General features: G+C 44.4%; 1 protein-coding gene across 1 annotated transcript in view; it reads left to right on the top strand.

Annotated features, from left to right (window-relative positions):
* Window positions 1-22,997, top strand: part of LOC139663806 (E3 ubiquitin-protein ligase RBBP6-like) — a 28,805-nt gene extending 5,808 nt beyond the window's left edge. Inside the window, exons 4-19 of the mRNA XM_071542553.1 lie at window positions 4,705-4,749; window positions 5,916-6,004; window positions 6,168-6,261; window positions 6,481-6,620; window positions 7,976-8,148; window positions 9,016-9,119; window positions 9,608-9,796; window positions 10,463-10,614; window positions 11,243-11,313; window positions 11,853-11,895; window positions 12,013-12,351; window positions 13,008-13,109; window positions 14,795-14,947; window positions 15,528-17,720; window positions 19,333-19,468; window positions 19,727-22,997. Coding sequence (XP_071398654.1) covers window positions 4,705-4,749; window positions 5,916-6,004; window positions 6,168-6,261; window positions 6,481-6,620; window positions 7,976-8,148; window positions 9,016-9,119; window positions 9,608-9,796; window positions 10,463-10,614; window positions 11,243-11,313; window positions 11,853-11,895; window positions 12,013-12,351; window positions 13,008-13,109; window positions 14,795-14,947; window positions 15,528-17,720; window positions 19,333-19,468; window positions 19,727-21,646 — 5,943 coding nt within the window. The 3' untranslated portion in view covers window positions 21,647-22,997. The remainder of the gene's footprint in view (window positions 1-4,704; window positions 4,750-5,915; window positions 6,005-6,167; window positions 6,262-6,480; window positions 6,621-7,975; window positions 8,149-9,015; window positions 9,120-9,607; window positions 9,797-10,462; window positions 10,615-11,242; window positions 11,314-11,852; window positions 11,896-12,012; window positions 12,352-13,007; window positions 13,110-14,794; window positions 14,948-15,527; window positions 17,721-19,332; window positions 19,469-19,726) is intronic.
* The last annotated feature ends 875 nt before the right edge of the window (window positions 22,998-23,872 follow it).

The following is a 23,872-nucleotide window of genomic DNA, read 5'->3' as shown; positions in this document are numbered from 1 at the left end:
GTTGTTTCACCATGCAGACTCAGCTGGCAGTCTAGCTCACAGTGATCTCCTCCTCTGCACCGTGAGGCATGTCAGCGCTCGCTCATGACTCGACAGATTTCATTTTCTCACACCAGCTTTTTATGTGGCGGCTGAAGCATTTTTATAGCTTTTGAAGACGGATATAGTTTTATTTTCAAATAAAAGCTATCCGTGTTAACTTGAGAGGGAGTCACAATAAAGATATAGTGTCAATTCCTGCTGCATTAAAGGGTGCTGTTGTTTTTGGGGGTTTTTTATTAATGGAATGGGGTTCAGTTCCTGGCTAGGAATCAAGTCTGTTATCCTCAACAGAGCCAAATGCTAATCACTAATAGCATAAGGACTGAGAATGATCGCCTTCATCCCATGATGCATTTAGAATAGAATAGATAGTTTAGTATAGATGAAACACATTGAAACACCAACCCCAGAAACATACATTTACACCATAATATACATTTCTCACTTAACCGGACTGATGTCTTCCAAGATGGCAGTGCCCCTTTAAACAAGGCACATGTCTCCTGTGTCCATTGAGATGTCCGCTCCAAATGATCACTCAATCCAGATTTCTACACAGGTCTGGAAATGTATGGAAAAAGTTTATGGTTACTTTCACGTCTTGAAAAGATTAGAAATTGAAACAAAACATTTGGGAAAGTATGGAAAATACTGTTATTCAGCACCAATGTACAGACAACCACAGCTACACTTATGTGTGGTATTTGCTGTTGTAGAGAGTCATTTTCTTCTATAGCATGGCATGGCCACACCTAATAGTGGCTGGGCAGTATGGCTGTCAGCATAAATCATATTAAACATCAACTGAAATATTCAAATTTAAAAAAAATTAAAGAGTAGCTAAACCCCAAACCCCCATCTGCTATTGGCTGGTCCGTGTGCCAGGTGATGTCACCACCTGTTGTACTCTATAGAAGGTGACATCACCTGGCACAAAGACCAGCCAATAGCAGATGGCCGGTTCAGTAGCCTACTTGACACCAAGTGTCAGGCATCACCACAGATTTGGGTTTGGGGTTTAGTTACTCTTTAAATCCAGAAAAGTTTTGATCAAATCTACATAGGGACTCTGTTCAGTGTCATTCTGTTAATACCCAGTGGTGGAAGAAGTACTCTGATCCTTTACTTACGTAAAAGTACCAATACAGCAATGTAAAAATACTCCATTGCAAGTAAACGTCCTGCATGAAGTATTAGCAGCAAAATGTAGTTAAAGTATTAAAGTAAAAGTAGTGGTTTGGTCCCTCTGACTGATATTTTATTATATATGACATCATTAGATTATTAATACTGAAGCATCAGTGTGTAAGCAGCATGTTACTGTTGTAGCTGCTGGAGGTGGAGCTAGTTTGAACTACTTTGTATACAGTTAGCTAGTTTAGTCCAGTGGTTCCCAACCTAGGGGTCGGGCCCCTCCAAAGGGTCACCAGATAAATCTGAGGGGTCGTGAGATGATTAATGGGAGAGGAAAGAAGAAAAAACAAAGTTCTGATACACAAATCTGTTTTCAGTTTTTGGAATTTTTCTCTAATCTTTGATTTTTGCCGAAATATTGGATCATTTGAACATTTATTGAATTGAAACCATGTGAGGTTTAGAGGGAAAAATCACTATTTGGTGGAGCTGTTAATAACTCATAGACATCTGAAATGTGACCCCGACTACACACTGCTTTTTGTAAGACGTCAAAAGCCAAAAAGGTTGGAAACCACTGGTTTCATCTTTAACAATGTGTTGTATTTTAAAAGCTTGTTATATTATCCATTGTGTCAAATCTCCATCTGAAAAGTAACTAAAGCTGTCAAATAAATGTAGTGGAGTAGAAAGTACAATATTTCCCTCTGAAATGTAGTGGAGTGGAAGTATAAAGTAGCATCAAATGGAAATACTCAAGTAAAGTACAAGTATCTCAAAATTGTACTTCAGTACAGTACTTGAGTAAATGTACTTAGTTACTTTCCACCACTAATAACCAATAATAATTAATAACAGTGATTAGCATTGAGTTTGCCCATCAGGTGATTGGACCAAAACCATACCATGCCATTTATTGTGACCATACCATACATCTTGACCAGATGTAAATGATCAGGGTCAGTTTTGTACTCTGAGATTAATTTACTCCCATCAGGATAAACATCCCGCCAATCCGCCACATCTTTTGCCCCCTCTCCTCCTTTTGAGTTTTCAGACCAATTTGCAGAGCTCACCTCAGCCTGCTGTAAACCTCTGTCTGCTTGAGGGGAGTTGATTTAAGTTGGTGAGTCATAAATGTCTCTCTTGAATCCGATCTCTCCTTGGGGATTTCTAAAAAAAACCCTGATCAAGTGTTCCTGTCAGACAAATTGATCTGATGTCTCTTTTTTTTGTTTGATTGTTTTCATCCACTTCTCAAATTCAGGAGCTGAGTGGTCCCCTAGAAGTTTTTTCATGCTATTGAATTGCCGCACTGGCCTTTTGTCTCTGAAGCTGTAGTCTAACTTTGATGCCTCTCAGAAGCTCTTATTTGCCGCAGTCTGAATGCGTCCACGCTGACCTGCTTTTATCTCTAGTGTCGCAGTGGGAGTCGTTTGTACCTCAAGGTGTCAAATCACAGAGAAATGTCTGCCACATAAACCACTTGGATGTCTTGACTCTTCCTACTGAGTTGCTGGACTACACACACTTTTTTTCTTTTGTTGTTTTTTTACCAATAAAATCATTTCTGACTTATGTATTAAGCTGTCTTATGTATTGATTATGTGTCTTGACTTCACTTGAGAAACGGATGCCAATACACAACCACAGTTAATATGTCACCCACATATTTCTTAACACTCTCTGAACTCTTTGATTGTTCAAATCTTGTTTCCCCCGTGCTACCTTGGTTGGAAAGACAAATTACACACTTTGGAGTCACTTTGGAAAGCTAAACAAAGTGTTATTTTCAGCAAGTGACAGTAACAAATTTGGTAATCCAGCAGCACTGTCTCCAGTATTTGGTTATATCTCACAAACTGACGCTTGCACTTTTGTCGCATGCTACCAAAACACTATCTTGGCTTCCTCCGACTTCCCCAGATCCATGCTAGGACAGTAAAAGCAGGAGCAGATTATCAGAGGCAATAAAGCCAGACTTGCTGAGGTAGACATTAGGGGATGAAAACAGTCCAGGATCATTTATTACTCTCTAAAACATCGGCCTCATGGGTGAAATATCTCACAGCGACATCTGAGTTTGTACAGGACACACTGTCCATTACTTTGCTTCATATTGTCATTGTAGAAACATTTGTCGAGGCACTGTAATGTTACATTCAAGCATAATGACCAAAAACAAATCCCTCCCTCTCCAGTGAGCGTATTTAATAGTAATAAATGAGTTCAAATATGTTATTAGTGGATCTGTTCTAAGGTGACATACTTCACTGAACCCAGGGTGTGAAGTCCGTCTGTCATACAGCTGCTAAAAACACAACACATCCATAATAAATGAGAAAAGAAAAAGACTGCCATGTCATCAAGAACGGCGCCACCTTTGGAGCCAAATGACCTAAAACAAGGCTTTGCCATGTGAAGGGATGAAGGATTAATGAGGAGTTAGGCAGTCAATGTCTAGCATACTTTACTGTTATCATTTATCGTATGTGTTGTACAGTAACTTCTGTTTCTGTATTGTCTCACTGCTTGGAGTGCTTTAAAGTTCCCAAATTATTCAGCTTTCAAAATTTTCTTTTCAAATATAGTATAGTTCAGCATAAGAGTAACATTCTTTGTCATGATTTGCAAATAAACGTAGTTTAGTTAATGGGGTAATTATCGAATAAATTTGAAGACCAGTAGAGAACAGTGACAACACTGAAGCCTGATTGGCTGACAAAACCTCCTCTAATTCAAATGAGGTAAACCTGCTGAGTGGAGGCTTTCCAGTTCAAATGCTGCTTACTTGCCTGATTGGAAGGAAGTGATTAGGGATTGTTTAATGAGGGGAGCCAATCGGCATCAAGTCCAGTTTTGATGTGTTGACTGGAGCTAACCCTAAATCCTAAAAGTATGGATTTTTGAAAATGCAGTGACTTTGAATTCAAGCACTCGAACCAAATCAAGTGTCAACAATGTCCACATTAAACATCTTTGATCATATATGTATGTAAGTTGGGAAGCGCAGAGGTTATATCAGGTGACTTTTTTTTTTTTACCCACTAAAACATCGGTTTTCCCGGGGACGAGAGCGACCGAGTTGACAGGAGGTGCTGAGGTAGAAATCCCGGGATGAGAGCGGCGCGGTGACATTTAATACCCCCGCTCTGTATGGAAAATCACTGCGAGGTTGACGGGGAAATTCGTTTTCTCAGCCGAAATGTCAAATCCGCCGTGGCCGAGGCAGCAGATTTGAAGATCCGGTAGGAGCCGGGGGCCGAGTAGACAGCGGTGTCTCTCTGCACAGAAACATTAGAGCTTGTCCAGAGAGTTGAAATGGACTTCGGAGCAAAATCTCAACTGCTTGGCCTTGATCTGACTTTGAAAGTACATGAATCAGGATCGCAGTATTTATAGACACAAAACTCCCATTCATTTCCATTGGTGACGCCTGTGTATGGGTGTTGCGTAACTCTATGACTGGACACTCTCACTGCTGTATTAGTGTATTAGTGAAACTGATTTTGTCTTTAATTCAAACAGATGGACGAGCAGAGTGCTTCCAGAGCCTTGGCCCTTCTCTCTAAGGTATACTCTCTCTTCTTTGTTTTTATATTTGAGTTTTAATGGAGTTAATATGGTATTAGATACACACATAAAGTCATTCCTGTTTTATGTTTTTGTTAGCGATGTCAACTTTTACATATTTGGCTAGGAGGCCCATGTGAATCTATGTATGTGCTGATTTGTTTGTTGCCTGTTTGTCAGTGTTATGAATGACAGTGTTGTTGTTTTTCCTGTTCATCTGAAAATTTTAATTTTTAATGAATGAAATTTTGGTTTAGTTTAACTATGAACTCAAAACCTGCCTCGTTTTTCAGTGTTTTTGTTGATTTGACATGAATTGGTTAAATGATTTTTTAAATGGTTCAGGTTAGGTTTAGGGAATCACAGTAATGATTTTTTTATATTTCACCTTATATGTAAACAGGACAGGAAACCTTTCAATCTACTGGCACAGAACCTCTGATAAGATAAGATAATATAACATAGCACTTTATTAATCCCCCTTTGGGATCAGGATGAATGTGTTGGGAGAGTTTTTTCATTATTTGGCTCGTGGTTAATATTAATTTTCCACTGTTTGTACAGTACTGGCATAGTATGAACCACTTTGCAGACAGTGCCAACACTGACTATTGATATAGTGAGGCACGAGGCCTGAAGACACATATTTACATGCATTTTCATTCTCTTTTTCCATGAAGATTTGAGCCTGGATTCCTCTTATCTTTCCCCCAGGACGCTTCATTAAGTTCACCTAGTTTGCTGTTTATATATTTCATTAAAATAGACAGACTGTACCTTTTTCCTCCTGTGTTATATCACTTTTTGTGTAAAAAAAAAAACAAAAAAACCTCTGCCCAGTCACTCATCATGCAATGTGATTTCTGACCACAGCATCTGACTGTGTGATTCATTTGATTCAGATTCCTTGAATTGGCAGAATTGTATATTACATTATATTATTGAAAAGGTATTTGTAAGTGGGAGTATGAAGTTGTGTTTGTGAAGTGAAGACTGTGTGTGTGTGTGTGTGTGTGTGTGTGTGAGTGAGAGAGAGACAGAGAGAGAGGGAAAGATCAATGATTTTTGAAGGAAGGACGGGGTAATAATTTTCTTTTTGTGAACTCAAGCTTACAAAACACCCTTAACATCTGTGTGCGCACGTGTGTGTGTGTGTGTGTGTGCAGACTGCTAACCTGGCTGATGCCGATGCGTCGGAGGAGGACAAGATCAAAGCCATGATGTCCCAGTCCAACCACGAGTACGACCCCATGAAGTGAGTTTCCATCCGGCTGAACCGTCTCTTTGATGCGTTCCAACTGTTTTCCCCTTTTGTTATTTTCTAATTTCTCTCTTCTCCGTCTCTTCCATTTTCCCCTTTCTCTTTTTCTCCTCCATGTCCCGATGTCTCACTTTCTCTCTCTCTCTCTCTCTCCTAGTTACATCAAGAAGCACTGTCCTCCTCCTGCTAACTACACCTGTTATCGCTGTGGGAAGAACGGACACCACATCAGGAACTGTCCCACCAATGGGGTGAGAAGCGGGACATTTTTAATCCTACTTATTTAGATGATAATATTACAAGGAAATTCAAAGGTGTGTGTGTGTGTGTTTGTACATTACACCGAGTGACATGTGAGTTTTCAGTATCAACTCGTGTATGTATTCCATGTTTAGCATTGACCGCAAATGTGTGTGTATCCCCGCCATCTGATGCTAACTATGAGTGTGTGTGTGTGTGTGTGACAGCAGGATAAAAATTACGAGGCCATTCCGAGGATAAAGAAGAGCACCGGCATCCCTCGCTCCTTCATGGTCGAAGTGGACGACCCCAGCATCAAAGGAGCCATGCTCACCAACTCCGGACGATACGCCATCCCGACCATAGACGCGTGAGTACGGTGTGTGTGTGTGTGTGTGTTTTGGTGTGTGTGTGTGTTTCTTTCTTTCAAAACTTTATCCAGGGAAAGGTGGCTTCACATGCTTTCTCAGCAGTAGGGAATGGAGAAAAAAGGGGAAAAAAGCGTTAATTGAAAATCCTTGAAAGTTTGTGGATATAAGGAAATAAGGCCTTTTTTTTAATGGTAACTAATTAGTGGGTCGTTTCATTGGATGCCCCAAAACATGCCAGTTTGGAGTCCTGGAATTTCACCAAACAGAACCGCCATTTGTTTGTTGGGTTCTGTCTCTTTAACTCTTTGATTACTTGTAATGTTGCAATCCATGTATTTAAATTAACTGTATTATTGCACTGATCATAAATCTGTCTGAATCAGATCCTAAGTTAAATCCCCTCAAGTGTTACTGTAAATCAGTGGTTCTCAACGTGGGGTGCGGGGACCACCAGGGGTCCTTGAGGGGGTTCCAAGGGGTCCTCAACAACTTGATGAATTGTTGAACATCACCATTATTTAATTTACAAGCAGTTAACACAATTAGAGAATGTAGAAGAAAAGACTATTTTGATCATAGTTTCACTGTTATCTCTCTACCTACAATGCGAATAGTCGTGAAATTCTGGACAAAATCATATCTAACAATAAAAATATTGTCAGATTTGGGTCTGAGAGACAAAATCTCATCAAATGGGGGTCCGTGGCCCTAATGTGGACTAAATTAGGGGTCCATTGTATGAAAAATGTTGAGAATCACTGCTGTAAATGGCTTTAATAATAATGAATACTCTCAGTGGCAGAATAGCCTAGTGATTAGAGAGACACTGGTTCAATCCTTGCAACAGCCAGTGTTTGTCCATCAGCAGTAGGGATGGGACAATATGATATGATACATTATGATACACGATATATTACTTGATGCAACCATGATACAATGTGATAAATACAAATTGAAGTATGACTGTTCAGGATTCTGTTTATTTCTGAGCCACAAATCTTTCTAGCTCTGGCATTGGCTGCTAGAATGTGATAATATAATTTGCTAATTTGCTTTTGAAATTGTGATGGTCAAGCCGTCTCATTTGTGATTACTACAGCAGAATAAAATGGAGCTAATATCGCGATTTATTTTTCTGCCCCGCGATACATATGGTCACATTTTTGTATCGCGATATATTGAATTTCCATATATCGTCCTGTCCCTACTCAGCAGCCATTGGTCCAGTCAAAACGTCCTCATGCAAAACATTGACACCTCCCCACCAAAGTCACTTTGGAGACTGGAGTGCCAGCTGAACACCGTGTAAACCTCCAGTGTGTGTGTGTGTGTGTGTGTTCCCGTCCCACTGCAGCGAGGCCTACGCCCTGGGGAAGAAGGAGAGGCCTCCGTTCGTCCCCCAGCAGCAGCCCGAGTCGGAGGAAGAGGAGGACCCCGTCCCGGACGAGCTGCTGTGTCTGATCTGTAAAGACCTGCTGAGCGACGCCGTGGTCATCCCCTGCTGCGGGAACAGCTACTGTGACGACTGTGAGCCTCCACCACACACACACCGAGAGGAAAACAGATGCACACACATTGTACTTTGGGGAATAAAGTCATTCTGATTCAGATACATGCAAGGAAGCCAATGTTTCAGACCACAGTAGTTGGTAAATCCCAAAATTAAAAAGCTGCTTTCACTCTTGTTACTAGTTAGCAAAGATTTTTAAAATACGTTGGATCTTAAATTAATGTGGGTTAACTGACAAAAGTGATTGGTAGAGGAAATCGACACATACTGTACATGGACTCACACTCACACATAATTTACTTTTTAAAAATTTTGTTTATTGTTGTATACGTCATATAATTTTATTTTCTCAGTGAGGTATTTTTAATAAACCGACTTGGGTTTCAAAACCTCTCCCGCCTGTTTTTTGTTTTGTTTTGTCGTTATTGTTCTTTTTTTATGGTGCAAATAAATAAAAACTTAAAACCTAAATAAACAGCCAGTGATTTAGCAGCATTTGGCTGGTGGCTGCTGTTAATTTCCCAGTGTTAACATTAGCATACACACACTCATTAAACATACACAAACCTGATGAACGATGTCATTGTCATGCCTTGCTGTGGGATTATAATACATACACAATACAAGCAGGCGTTATATTAATTTACTAAATAAATGGTGCTATAGTCATGCTCTATTGTGGGAACAGTTATTTTGATGACTTTGACACTAATACAGGCACAAACACACACACAGAAGCACACAGATCCTACTGAGAGACGGTTCACACACACATGCACACACATATTCAGTCTCAGTCCTTCAACCTTCAACCCTTCTCCTCCTATCTCTATCTATCTTTCTCTCTCAGGTATTTATTTTTCCTATCTGTCTTTCTCTCTCAGGTATTCGCACTGCCTTGCTGGAGTCTGAGGAACATGTGTGTCCCACCTGTAGCCAATCGGATGTCTCCCCTGACGCCCTGATAGCCAATAAGTTCCTCCGACAGGTGAGGGAGGAAGGGATGGATGGATGAAAGTATAATATAATATAAATAATTGCTTTAAAAGTAATCAGAAGTTTTAAAATCAATTCTAAAATCAGCTGGAAGCCGGTGTAATGTGGCTACAATGGGAGTTATACAGTATGATCTCTCCTTTCAGTTCTAGTTAAAAGTTACAATAGTCAACACAAATTCCAAAGCCTTGAACACATTTTTCAGGTCAGAAAAGGATGGAAATGACCTAATTTTAGAGATATTTCTTAACTGAAAGAAACAAGACTGAACAACTCTTTGGACAGAATCAAAGATGATTACCAAATTAGTTCTGAAGTAGAAGATAATGGGGAAGATGAATGAACTTGTAGAGGGCTGGATGATAAATGAATGAGTCTTTTCATTGTTTTTAGCCACAACCTCTAGCATTACATCACTAGCACACACCGATTAACCCGAAATCCATTTTGTTGTCTTTCTCCCCGTCTGTCCCGACACAGGCTGTGAACAACTACAAGAACGAGAGGGGCTACACCAAAAACCCCAAGAAAACAGCCAGCGCCTCCCAGTCCCAAACTCCAACCCCGACGCCGACCCCGACCCCGACCCAGAGCCCCATCCCCACCCCGCCCCCTCCCTCCACACAGACCCGCCCCCAGAGGCCCTACCAGCCCACCCGCAGCCAGCAGGTGAGCATTAAGAGCAAAAAGCTCTTAATGGTGTGTTGGAAGTGGGGCGGAGGTAACACAAAAACACAGTCCTGAGGCTCTTACAAAAATAGTTACTGTTTTCCTTTTCTTTCCTCCTGCGATAATCAGGGGGTCCCAGGGCTTTGAGTTAGTCACAGTAGGACGCATCAGTTGGTTCTCTTGTGAAAACCATTCAAACAAGTTTTCAAGCAATGGACCGCATCCTCCGAGGTGTTGTTGAGGTGATTTGACCAAGAATTGTGATAGCAGGTACCAACTAACAAAATCATGAAAAAGTTAAACGCATATCGGCTTCATTCGGTTCTTGTGCTGCTTTCAGGGTCACATGAGAAACACAGGAACTATCTTTCCATGGTGTGCTTTTCAACTTAAGTTAATTTTTACAGGGACAATGCACACCAATCAACATTACTGTAAATGTGCCAGTTTTACTCATCCAGCTAATTTTCAACTTTAGTCTCTGGGCATGATGTTTAGAACCATAAAAGGGATAAAAACATACATAATAACAAACAAGTAGCATGGACACACAAATAAGTAACTAAGACTGCAAGTTACCCCTGAAAATTAACTGGTTATTCTCTTTTCTATTCTATTTTGTTCCTGTCTCTTATACTTTACTATATTCTCTTCTTCTCTCTTCAGGACCCTCTCTTGCCCCGCCCACCGGCCTCAGACACCCCGCCACTGGCTCAGCAGGCCGGGACTCCTCCCGTAGCAACAGGCCCCGCCTCCGCCTACAGCACGCCTTGCGCCTCCCCCCAGCCCCCGCCAAACCACCTGGAGACACCCACTAAGTAAGCACACAACACACCCGTAAAAAAAACACACCTGTGAAATCACTTGGGGACACCTAGCAAGTGTGTAGTGTGTGTGTGTGTGTGTGTGTGTGTGTGTGTGTGATGGTGTGTGAATGCTTGTTTACAGGCAGGCACACACCTGTGCAAAATCATCTGGAGACACCCACTAAGTATAGCAGCCCCTGTGGTGTAAACTAATGGGGATCCAGATGAAGAGTAAAGAAGAGATTTGCTGTGATGGTTGCCCAGAAATTTGATTTTACATTAGCTCAAAAAATATGTAATATATTTTTAATATTTGACTAATCATTTCACTAAATTTGATTCCTCTCAATCAATTTGGATTTGGACTCAAACAATTTTCGGGTTAGGAAAATCTGGACAGTTTTAGTGTTAAATGATGGTGTAAATACTGTTTCAGAGGCTTTTCCACCCTGCTAAGAATAAAATTATGAGAAAAATGTTGAATTCTTTGTGTGTTTTAGGGGATTTTTTTGGGGCATGAAAATGGTCAAATTTAATGACTAAACATGAGACTGAAAGACAGGCAATATAACACTGATGTTTTCTCCTGCCTGTTGTTTCCTCAGGGAAGCTGAGAGTGAACCTCCTGTTAATACACCAGCTGCCACTGTCCCTACTGTACTGGTCTCAACTACAGAGCCCACTGCTGCTCCAGCTCCACTGATACCTGCGGTGAGAACACACACACTGGCTCACACACACACAATGATAGGGACACACCCAAGCCTAGCCTCCCACACCCAATGGTAGAGATACACCCACACAAACAAGCACAGACACGCACTGTCACAGATGAATTTACACCATCATACAGTCTATCCTGTATCCTTCTTATATTATTACAGCCCATTCTTTTTTAAACTGACTCTGAACTGAATAGGCATGCAGTAACATAAAAGACTGGTTTCTTGTGTGTGTGTGTGTGTGTGTGTGTGTGTGTGTGTCCAGGTTTACCATACTCCCATGGCGGGCCAGCCCCAGTCAGCCAGCGTAAACCTACAGCGATCCTCCTCAGGTGAGAGACAGACAATCCAGCTATCAAGCCATCAAACAGTCATTTTTTTTTTATTTCTGAACAGTTTCCTCTTTTTTCTATGTTTTGTTGTTTTATTTACACAAATATATCAAAGTAAACAATGCAGAAACGCATTATTAACTTCACTAACTCAGCTTGTGAATGATGGGTAAACATTTTCTGTCTGAATCTAAAGGTCCAATACCAAGACACTCTGGGCCACCACCCGGCTGGGAGAGGTCAGTATATTACGGGTGTGTGTGTGTGTGTGTTTTCAGGTATTTGCCTTGCATACATATTTCAGAAATACCAGACTCTATCCTCAGTTTCCTGTCTGATGTAATTTCCTCCTCCAGCTCCTCTTCGCCTTCGGGTCGTCCCGGCGGAGGCTGGACCCCCTCCGACGCCCCGCGGCTCCCTCCTCCCCACTCCTCCTCCTCCTCTTCTACCACTCCCGCTCCTCCGCTCTTCCCCTCTCCGTCCCTCTTCTCCCATTTCCCCCCCTACCCGCCGGGACAGCCGCCTCTGGCCGGCTACCCGCCTGGATACCCCCCCGCCGCGCCCCTCTGGGCGCCTCTGCACCTCCCCGGCGCCCCCATCCCAACCCTCTCCTCCTCTTCCTCCTCCTCCCCCTCCTCCACCTCCACCCCTGCGCCCAAGGAGCTGTACAGACATCAGAGGAGGGTGAAGGAAAGGTGAGTGGAACATGTAGTCGAGCTGCATATTTTCCACCAGTAATGCACCATCACAAAACAAGAGATTTCTGCACATTTAACATTATCCCATTTAATAAACTATTGACAGCAATATGCGAGTCCTGAAAAGTCTGAAAAAGTCTTAAATAACCTACATTTAAGGCCTAAAACATATCAAAAGTTTGTTTTTTCATTGTATAAAAGTATCTACTTTACAAAACACAATTGAACCTCATGTCCCTTAACAATTAATTTCCTCTTGTCCTTTTTCTTAAACTGCCCATTTATAGTTTCAGAACTTTCACTAGCCATGTTCAGTTGGAAATAAGCTACATTTTGCCAGCTTTGTGTTTCATTTTGGTTTTTAAATTGGTTCCAGGTCAAAGGTCTTCAAAAGTAAATTTGGCTTTCTGAAACCAGCAGATACCCTGTTTGAGGAAAGACTTGTTTGTCTGTATTCAGTTCTTATGCCTTCATTTATGCACTATTATTTCACTTTGTAGCTTTTTGAAAAGGGCTTTATATATATAATTTCAAATTCTACTTTATTATTTTCTCAATATCTTTTGAGTTTAAAAACACTAAAACAATACTGAGCTTGGATTTATCCGTGTCCCTGCTCTGTCCATTAGCCCTCCCAGTCGTGTGTCGGGCAGAGCCAGGCAGAAGTCCAAGCTGGATCAGATGACCAGTGATTTTGCCAAAGAGCTGCTGGAGTACAGAAAGTTCCAGAAGGAGAGGAGGCGATCCTACTCCAGGTGGATAAACTCACCAAGAACCAGAATCACTTTGCAGGCGTAGAGGAATTTGTCTTAGTGACATGCATACATTCAACACGCTATACCTGTGTGGCATACAGTATGGTTGTGTAGTGACCAGTAATGCACTGTACCATGAGGAGGTTCTACTGAATAGAATGACATGCATGAAATATATTCTGAGGATATTCTGAAATATATTATGAGAATGGGGGCTGAAAAGTGACAGCATTTATAAATTTGGTTTTAGTCTTTTGACAAAAACAGCCTTTGAATTTAGTCAGATTTTAGTTGTGGCATATTGATAAAATATAGTCAATTGTTTACTGACTAAAATGGTCTACAGTCAACAATGAAAATTTCCTTCTGGACTGAAATTTCCCAAACCCTGAAGGGGAAAAAGCTGCTCAGAGCCTCGATACTGAGGAGAGAAACCTTAATGGATCACTATCATCTACTACAGTGATTCTCAACCTTTTTCATATCAAGGACCCCTAATTAAGTCCACATTAGGGCCACAGACCCCCATCTGATGAGATTTTGTCTCTCAGACCCAAATCTGACAATATTTGTATTGTTAGATATGATTTTGTCCAGAATCCCATGACTATCTGTATTGCAGGTAGAGAGATGACGGTGAAACTATGACCAAAACAGTCATTCTTCTACATTTTCTAATTGTGTTAACTTCTTGTAAATGAAATAATGATGAAGTTTAACAATTCATCAATTTCCTGGGGACCCCCTGGAACCCCTTAAAGGACTCCTGGTGGTCCCTGTACCCCACGTTGAGAACCACTGATCTACTAGACTGGGCATAACAACATTCAAAAACTCTTGAAAAAGGGTCTGCTTCATTGGAACAGAGTATTTACTCATATTAGTCTTTGTTGATGGAATTGCAAAAAGCCTTCATCAAGGAGCATTTTAGTCATAAATGTTTTGGGAACTACTAGATTAGCTAGATTAACACTAGTGCAGACACTGTAGTAGTGCAATATTGTGCAAAAGCCACTTAAGTAATAATAAATACCACGACAACAAATAGTGACAGTTGTCAGGTCGAAATACTGATCTATTCAGGGTGTCTGCAGGTCCTGAAAGTCTTAAAATATCTTAAAATGTCCTGAATGTGATTACCTATATTCAAGGCCTCCAAAATCCTTGAATCCTGTTAAATACAACCTTTGAGTCTTCAGTTCAGTTGCAGAGGTCTTAAAAATGTTGCATTGTTTTTCTCGTGGGAAATCAGCCCAGGCATGCAGGCTCATACTCTGAGAGGACAAAAGTGTGTTTTCTCCATTTTTATGTTCTCTTCAGTGGTGAAATTGGTCTTGAAATGTTTTAGATTTAGCTTGATGAAACTTGCAGACAGTCTGCTATTAGAAAGTGAGGAGTCTGAAGATTTTGTTACTTGATGATGCATATATTATACTTAGGAGTGTTAAAAGCAAAGTGCAGGCACTTATCTTCTTCCATAGTAGTTTCTGAAAGACATTGATGGCAGGGTGGTGTTTTGATTGATTTGGTCTCCCTCTTTCTGGTTCTTTCTCTCTGCATCCGTTTTCGTTTTCTTCCTCTGTTCCCTCTACTCTTCCTCATATGATCTCTCTGTCTCATTTACTTCTTTCTCTCTCTCTCTCTCCCTCTCTCTCTCTCTCTTTGTCTCTCTCTCCCTCTCTCAGATCACCATATCGAGGTTCCCCCTACAGCCGCTCCTCCTCTCGTTCCTACTCCAAGTCTTACTCCCGCTCCCACTCCTCTCGCTCCTACTCTCGCTCCTTCAGCCGGTCCAGATCCCGTTCCCGTTCCCGATCCCGTGGCAGATCCAGATCCAGGTATTTTGTGTCCTTTATTATTATATATATATTTTTTTTTACAAGATCATACCATCACTGTCTTGCATCTCCAAAATTAACCGTTCAAAATTTACCAAAACCACTTGATTTAATTAGTTTGGTTTTGTTCCTCCCCCAGTGTCCCCCCGCTGTCCCCCAGACAAAAGTGGTTCCTGCAGGACAGAAAATAAATGACAATACATAATGAAAGTGTTTTAAAGAGTAACTAAACCCCACCTAATGGTGAAAAGTAGGGTACTGCACTGGTCATCTCCTATTGGCTGGTCTCTGTGCCCTGTGATGTCACCCTCTATAGAGCACAACAGTTGGTGACATCACCTGGCACAAAGACCAGCCAATAGGAGAAGGCCAGTTCAGTACCCTACTTTTCACCATTAGGTGTCAGGCTTCACCACAGATTTGGGTTTGGGGTTTAGTTACTCTTTAAAGTAAAATTCGAGACTCGTTACCACTAAAGACATTCTATCGACAACATTGCAACCACCGCTTGTTGAAAAATACTACAGATTTACAGAGATTGAATTGTGTCCTTAAAGATTTTTTTCTTTTTTTTCCCCAGACCCCGCTCCCGCTCACCTTACTCCCGCCACAGAGACCCCCCCGCCCGGCCGCACGCCTACCGCTCCCACGGTTACAGACGCTCCCGCTCCCCGACGCCTTCCTCGTCGTCTTCCCACCGAGGAGGCTACCGGTCCAGATCCAGGTCGCCGGCGGATCACCGGGGCGACCGCAACCACGTTCGCGGCAAGAGGTCGGCACCGAGCCCCGACCGCGACCCCCGGCGGCGAGGGGAACGGAGATCCTCGTCGGGTCGTTCCCGGAGGAAAGCGGAGGGAGCGGCGGCGGCGGCGGGGAAGTCGGCCGGTTACCCGTACGCTCCGGGCGGGAATCAAACCGGCGGCCCGCAGCTGGAGAGAGAGCGCTACCAGCAGTGGGAGAGGGAGTACAGGGAGTGGTACGAGAAATACTTCAGCGGTTACGCCGGCCACTTCCAGCACCTCCCTCCCCTCCTCCCCACCCCTCCTCCTCCTCACAGGGAGGACCGAGGCGGCGGAGGCGGGAGCAGTCCCCGTCCCTCTCGCCCGGACTCTCGCCGCCGACCCCGAAGCGGCAGGCGGGCCGCCGGGAGGGATGGCCGCTCCCCTCCCTCCCGGTCGTCCAACGGCAGCGCCTCCCCGCCGTCCCGGGACGGCGCCCGGTCGCTGACTTACCAGCAGAGGTGCGCCGAGAAGTACGGCCGCCCGCCGGTCCCGCCGGGAGCGGCCGGTAAGGAGCGACCGTCGCCAGGGAGGGGTAAAGACGACGAGCGGCGGCCAATCGCGAGAGACCCGGAGGACCGCGGCGGCAAAAAACGCGGGGAGCAGAAGAGGAGGAGGAAAGAGGAGGGAGGGGAAGAGAAGTCGTCGTCTCCCGGTGCCTCCGACTCGACGGATGACGGCCGCAAGGAGGAGAGGAGCAACGACTGCGACGGCAGCACTCCAGTACGAGATGAACCAACCGCCAGCGATGCCTTAGACTCAGTCCCACCTCCCCTCGAACCAGACAAGCCTTCGGATAAAGACTACGAAGGAAAAAGGGAAAGACAAGGTGGAGAGGAAGGATGGAGAAGAAAAAGAGATCCAGGCTCCAGGCAGGACAGGGAAAGGGAGATCGAAGCGAAGCCCAGCAGAGAGGCAGGCAGGGCGGGCAGAGACACAGACGGACACCCTGGAGGCAGCGCAGCTCCCGACTCCAGATCGGAGAAGAAGCGAAAGAGGAAAGAAGAGGAGAGGGAGAGAAAAGAGAGAGAGAGAAGTCTGCCCGATAAGACGTACGTTCGCGGCAAGTCCGTGAAAACCGAACCCGCCGCCGCCGCCGAAACCCGCGGGAGCGAGTCCCCGAAGCCGCTCGACGGAGAGGAGCAGCAGAAGGAGAAGAAGAGAGAGAAGAAAGCATGGGGGAGACTGCAGCCTCTGGCGGCGAGAGAGATCTGGGAGGGAGGGATGAAGGTGAAGCCGCAGAAGAAGATAAGCATCAACATCAACCTGGACGGGCGAAGGAAGGAGGAGAAGACTCGCAAAGAGGAGTTCGGGGAGTCAGAGGGGGCAGCTGAAAAGGGGGAGGAGGAGAACAAGAAGAGTGGCGAAGGAGAGGAGGCGAAGGAGAAAGAGGTTAGAGAAAATGAGAGGAGGGAATCCAGCGGAAAATGGGGAGCCGCGTTTGAAGGAAAAGCAAAAGCAGACGAGGGAGAGGGAAGAGAGATGAGGGGGAAAAATCTAGGAGAGGAAGAACTATTCGAAAGGGAGAAAGAGGACAGAAAAGAGGAGGACTTTGACTACTGGAAAAGTGCCTTTGGAGGAGCAAAAGAGGAGGAGAGGATGAAAAAGCCAAGGGGAGAAACGGAGGAGGAGCGCGAACAGAGGAGGACCAGCAGAGGAGAGGAGGAGGCGAGAGAGGAGAGGAGGAGGAGGGCGAGGAGAGGGGAGGAGGAAGAGAGGAGAGTGCGGAAGGACAGCAGAGGAGGACAAGAGACGGGCGAGTCGGTCCCGAAAACCCAAAAGGAGCAGGAGGAGGAGGGAGAGAGGAGATGGAAGGAGGATGGAGGAGAGGCGGCGGAGGAATCCAGGCCAAAAGAGGAGCTGACGGAGGGAGCGAAGAGGAGGAGGACGAGTGAAGGAGAAGAGGAGATGGTGAGGTCCAAATCACAGAAGAGTAAAGTGAAGAGTCGCCATAGATTCCCCGACAGACCACACACCATGGTGGACTACAGCAGGTCAGTGCCTCTTTCAGTCTTGCATGCATGTTTTCATTCAAATGCCCTGATTTTCCCTCATTGCTGGTTAGATTCTGTCATTCAGTTCTCTTGTGTCTGTGCTTGGCATGTATGATACTTTAAATTACAGTGATTCATGAATGAGTCCCAGCTAAATGCCTAAAATGTGAAATGTACCCCAAAAGTTTGCTCTTTACTGGACCATGTAGCACATTAAAGGATAAGGCTGGTGTTTTTTAATGCATTTCTTACCGTCAACAAATCCTATGAAAATTACAAAATCAACAATGAATTTGTTTTGCTAACAAGTCTCGTCCATGTAGCCGATGCCCAATAAAGCCATGTCTCAGCAGCCGTAGAACTCCATTGTATTTAAAAAACTATAAAAAACATGTCATAGAGCCATGCTGCTGCTCTGGCAGCATATTTCATCAACACGATGCACCGGGCCGGACGACTTTTTCCTCAAACAACTGAATAAGCCGGCTGTAAACACGTTTTCCATCTCAGGAAAGTAGTTCCGTAGCACCGAAAATAGTCCCCGACTTAATGAAGAATTTGTTCCCATTCGAATTTGATTTGGTAATAACTACAACAGCCTGACTTTTCATGGTAACAGTTAGCAATTTTTAAAATTTAAACTATGTCTTTGTGAGCTGCATTTAAAGGTTTTTAACTTACAATTGGAGCCAACGACTTCTGGTTTGAAGGCTAAAAAGGAAACATGGGAAGTTGGAAAGTAACGGGAGGAGAGCAAACGCATTGTTGATTTTGTTATTTTCATAGGATTTGTTGACGGTAAGAAATGCATTAAAAAAACACCAGCCTTATCCTTTAAGTGGCCAAAGAGAAATTCAGTTCAAATGGCAAGGTTCAGAGGAAAGATGTATATTCATTGTCAAGTGCCAACTGTTTGGTGCAGAAACTCACTTCGCTGTATAGAGGCTTTCCAGTTGTGTCACAAATCCTTGTCTGATTAGCTAGATTTGTTTCCAAATGTAGGTTACTCTGACTTAGTAAACTGTCTTGTCTTTAGCCCTAGCCTCTACTCCTTGAGAAGAGTCAGCTCAGTTAACCTGAACAAACTGTTGGTTTTTGGCTTTGCTAGCAAGCTAACTAGCCAGCAGGCTAATTTAACAAAGCTGATGTTAATGTTAACATGCAACTACTAACCACTACTAATGTTTGCTTCCACTTGATACGTTAGCTAGTGTGCTAATCAGATGCGTTTACAACAAGAAAGCGATGGTAAGCTAACCTGACACTATGGTTAGCTAGCTAACAAGCTGACATTATCTAAACACAAAATCAGTCATATTTATCAATGGTGAAATTATCAGTTTCCACTCACAAACAGCACAGAAATATCTATTGAATTCTGTTGAGACAGCCAAGTTGTACATTTACAAATACAGTCACCTGTCCTTAGGTGTTGTTGCCCGAGAGGTAAGGACCTCCAATATGGCCGCCAGATCCTCAAAGATCAGATCATCAAATTAGGGTTACATCACCTGAAAACCCTCTTTTTGTGAACATTAAAGATTAGGTCTCATCTTTAATTTTGTGTGTGTGTGTGTGTGCGTGTGTGTGTGTGTGTGTGTGTTCAACACAGCACCACCTCCACCATGGACAGTTGGGGAGGTGTGAGCGGAGACGAGCGACAGGAGAGGAGGACGGTGGTGAAAACTCTGGAGGAATACACTCAGGAAAGAGCCACACCTGCCGAGGATGAGATAGTACTCATACAGGTGTGTTAGGGCACACACACACACACACACACACACACACACACACACACACACACAGACAAACTTACATGCTGTTGCAGTGACAATAGTATATAGGCTATACAGTGACTTTCTCAGTCAGCTTCATTCATTTTATTTGTTTTCAATGCAAAAAAATGTAACCTATGTGTAATCCACACAAATTCCAGCATAAGTTGTCATTCAAATAAATGTAGACATTTCTCCCTCTGTCTCCTTCTCTCTCTCCCTCTCTCTCAGGTCCCTCGTTCCAAATGGGAGAAGGAGGAGTCCGAGGAAGAAGAGCAGGAAGAAGGAGAGATCCAAGTTCACACCGTCACTCCTCCGGCACCGGCGCCTCCCCCATCCGTCTCCATGACAACAGAGATACCAACCGAGAGGGAGAGAGAGAGGGAGAAGGAGAGAGATAGGAGCAGAGATATGGAGAGAGGAAAGGACATGGAGAAAAACTCCACCCTGCCCCAGTCAAGCAGAAGTGTGGCTCCCTCTAGTGGCAAAGACAGACCCGACGGCACCAAGCCTACCGACAGAGAGAGGGAGAGAGAGCGAGAGGAGAGAGAGAGGAAGAGGGAGAAAGAGCGGGAGAGAGACAGAGAGCGAGGCAAGGAGAGAGAGAGGGAGAGGTCCAAAGAGAGGGCGAGGGAGGAGGAGCGGCAGGGCAGCGGAGAGAAAGGGAGGAGGAGGGAAAGGGAGAGGGAGCACAGCGGCACCACCTCAGACCGAGAGAGGAAACCCCCTTCCTCCTCCTCCTCCTCCTCCTCCTCTCAATCCTCCTCCTCCTCCTCCTCTCAATCCTCCTCTTCCTCGGCCTCCTCTTCCTCCCACACCTCCGAGCGAGAGAGGAGCGAGAGCGGCGGAGCGAGGACTCTGGATCGAGAGAGGGAGCGAAGGAGCGAGCAGGGCAGCGAGAAGAGCTCATACTCTTCGTCCTCCCGCTCTTCCTCCCGTCCCGACTCTTCCTCGTGTCGTTCGGACGAGGGGAAACTCTCCAGCAGCAGCAGCAGGGAAAGCAGCCGGACCAACACGGCTGCTGAATGCGAACAACCTGATCGAAACGCACACAAAACACATAGAGACAAGTTCCTGGACTCCAAACACAAAGACAGAACAGAGCACCAGAAAGACCACCAACACGACCATCATCATCATCATCTTCACCAAGATCCCAGAGACCGCTACGGACACCCGGACAGACCCGTAGAGACCCACCGCCCTACCCACCGCTCCCCGCCTTCCCCCTCCCGCGGCCTGGCTAGGGAGAGCGACCCGCTCCCCTCCGAACCCTCCAGAGAGTCCCAGGGAGGGTCGGAGCCCACCGAGCCCAGAGGGTGCAGCCCCGGCTGGGACGCGACGCAGGCCAGACCCCCCTCTCTGGTTCCCCGGTTCCCCGCAGAGGAGGACGCCGCGGCGAGGAGGGGGGCGGCCGAGCGAGGCGCGCCCAGGGTCGAGGTCTCGTCTGTCGGGAGGGACGATCGGCAGGACCCCCGGAGATCCAGACACCGGGAACTCAGCGGGGTCGCCGGCACCCAGCACCCTCCCTCACCCACAGAGCCACCCACGTCCGACAGAGACGGAGCCAGGAGCTCAGGCTTTGAGAGAGAAAGGGATAGGGAGAAGAGAGAGAGGAACGGGGGCGAGAGGAGGGAGGGGAAGGGAGATCCGGCGAGAGAGAAAGACGAAGCGGCCTTCATCCCCGACTACATCGAGAGCAGGGAGGCGGAGGGGAAGAGAGGGAGATGGATGGCGGATAAGGCGACGCAAGAAAGAGAAAGGGACAGGGAGAGTAGAGGGACGGCGGCGGGCTGGTGGCGGGACGAGGCCGAGAAACGGGACGGGGAGGCCAGGGGGGAGGGAGGGCGGGAGCTGGAGGAGGGAGAGCGGCCCAGCAGCCGCAGCCGCAGCAGCAGCGTCAGCTCGTCCGCCAGCCAGGAGGACGGCAAGAAGAAGGAGAAGAAGAAGCGCAAGAAGCACAAGAAGCACAAAAAGGAGAGGAGGCTGGAGCTGGAGGAGGGCGAGCTGAAGAAACGCAAACACAAGAAGAAGAAGTCCAAGAAGGGCACAGAGGGAGGGGACGAGGAGAGCAGCGGAGAGGGGGATAACGGGTGGAGAGAGGAAGAGGAGGAGGCCAAAGAAGACCAAACCTCTGGAGTAATTGCGTGAGAGTCGCGATGACATTTTGGCCACGTCTTCGTTTTTTAACTCTTGTCCTGAATCAAACCAAAACAACCTGTCCAAAATGAAGTTTCGCTCAACGTCAGTCAAGATGTCAGGCCAGTAGAGTGACATTTACCCCCCCGGGGGGCAAATAAATCAAGTAATTCCACCGGCTGACGAAACAGTTGGCGAACACTGCCATTTGCTCCAGCTAGATGAAGTGAATAATAAGTGAGAATGTCAAGATGTGAGAGATTTTTACTGGCAATGTTTACACTGACTTATACATGGAGCCAATAATTGCGCTGAAACCTGGGCAAAAGTCTCCTCAGACAACATGAAGCTCTATCCGATTCGACTTGACCCTTAAATAGTCTCAACTGTAGACTTGTCAGATAAAAAACCTAAAACAGTTAAAAATTCAGTGATTTTCAAACACCAATAAAAAGAGTTTTGAAAGAAAAAAAAAAAAAAATCAGTGATTTTTACCTATTAAACTGCTCTTTTGCCCAGGTCAGTTTGCATTGCGGAGAATGTCTGTAAAAAAAAGAGTAAAGAGAAATATGAAGAGATGAAAACGACTACTATTGTTTGCACCCAGTTGACCTTATTTCTACACCTACCTTGACCTGTTGGTTTTTCTGACGGTCCTTACTGCTTATGTAAAAATAAGTATTTGACCACGCTAAGCTCTGCTGCTTGGCTAGGCTACCTTGACTCTGTCACAAAAGACAGTGACATTTACTTGAATGATGATTTTTTTTCTTTTTGTGTCCAAAAATGTACCTAATTTTGTCTTTTTGACTTTTTTTTTTCCCCTTCTTTTTTTCCCGAGGTACTTTTTGGATCGCTTTTCTACCACCTTTAAGATCATCTTTCATATCAGATATGCATTCTGCAAGCGAAATGGAAAACAGACTTGTAGAGGAAAAGCACTTTATAGATATGAAAATGAATGTGAATGCTGGTGAATGCTAATGATCTTACACACACATGCTCACACAAGCTTGGGTGGGTACTTCGCTTTGAACTTCTTGACGAAAACTCACTCAGGACTCCAATGTTACAGCTTGAATGAAGGAAATCTATTGAGTTTTGACAAGAGGTCGGTCGATACTGCTGCAGAATTAACTGGATAGCCTCACACTGGAGTATGGGGGGTGCATGAAGAGGTTTTTCTGAAAAAAAAAAAAAAAAAAGGGTGTTTGTGATTAATATGGAACATGCACTGTGAATATAATATACTTTGACCCTCTGCGTTGTATTTTGTTTTTTTATTTTGTAAATGTTTAATTTAAAAATGGAACTAGCTGAATGGATGAATAGTTTACCAGAGGAAAGTTTTGTTTCTCCTGTTTTGAAGGAAATAAAAAAGAAATTCAGCAAAAAAAAAAAAAATGGTTGCAGTGTTTTTTTTCTGTCTTGACAATAGAGAGTTAGGCTGTTTGGAAGAGCAAAGTAGAGAATAAGTGCTGTTACTCAAACCAGTTATATTTTCACAGAGGTTAAGGTTCAGAAAATGTATATTCTATAAAATGCTGTTAAGTGCAGTTGTGCCCTTTTTGCGCCAAATGTAATCTAGGGTTTGAGTCTTGAGTTTTTGGGGATTTTCCTCTTCATTTTTAATTTGTTGATAATTTCAAACGTGTTCTTTTGACCATCCTTTTGCTCCAAACCCTCGATATCGCTGTTGTTCTGTGAAAAATGCATAACTCACATCAAATAAAGAACTTTATGTTCTTTATTTATTTCTCATTTTCCCATAGAAGAATGCACTTTATGTACATTCTTCTATGGGAAAATGAGAAAATCCTCCAACCTCTTGGTCTAATGAAACCCTTTCAAAACCCAGTGGATAAGCTCCAAAATGCATGGTGGTCAAACTAAAGACAAGGCTGTTCTTCCGAGTTTATGAAATTTGGGAGTTTTTTTTATATAGCACCATATTGGTAATTTTGTGTTCATTTCTATGATCTTTTCAAAGCAAAGTGTATCGTGGTCGACTTTTTTTCCACCATCCCTGCACTCTCCCTTCTCTTTTTTTTTGTCTTTTTTTGTCACTTCTCCAGGCCAGGTAAGAACGCCCACGCTACACACCACGCTCTTTCTTTCTTTCTTTTTTTTTTTTTCATTATTTCATACGTTTTTCTTTGCACAGCGATCCCGGCTTACCTTCAGAATCATGTGTGTCATCATTACACGGAACAATACGCATGAAATTGAACCAGCGCA

This window comes from Centroberyx affinis, unplaced genomic scaffold (genome assembly GCF_046629955.1).
Source record: "Centroberyx affinis isolate AG114_WGS23_722 - 3 ecotype Tasmania unplaced genomic scaffold, CSIRO-AGI_Caff_v1 ptg004124l_1, whole genome shotgun sequence".
In the NCBI taxonomy this organism is placed as follows: domain Eukaryota; kingdom Metazoa; phylum Chordata; class Actinopteri; order Beryciformes; family Berycidae; genus Centroberyx; species Centroberyx affinis.
Note: the sequence above shows the minus strand (reverse complement) of the source record. Positions and strands in the feature narration are given on the sequence as shown.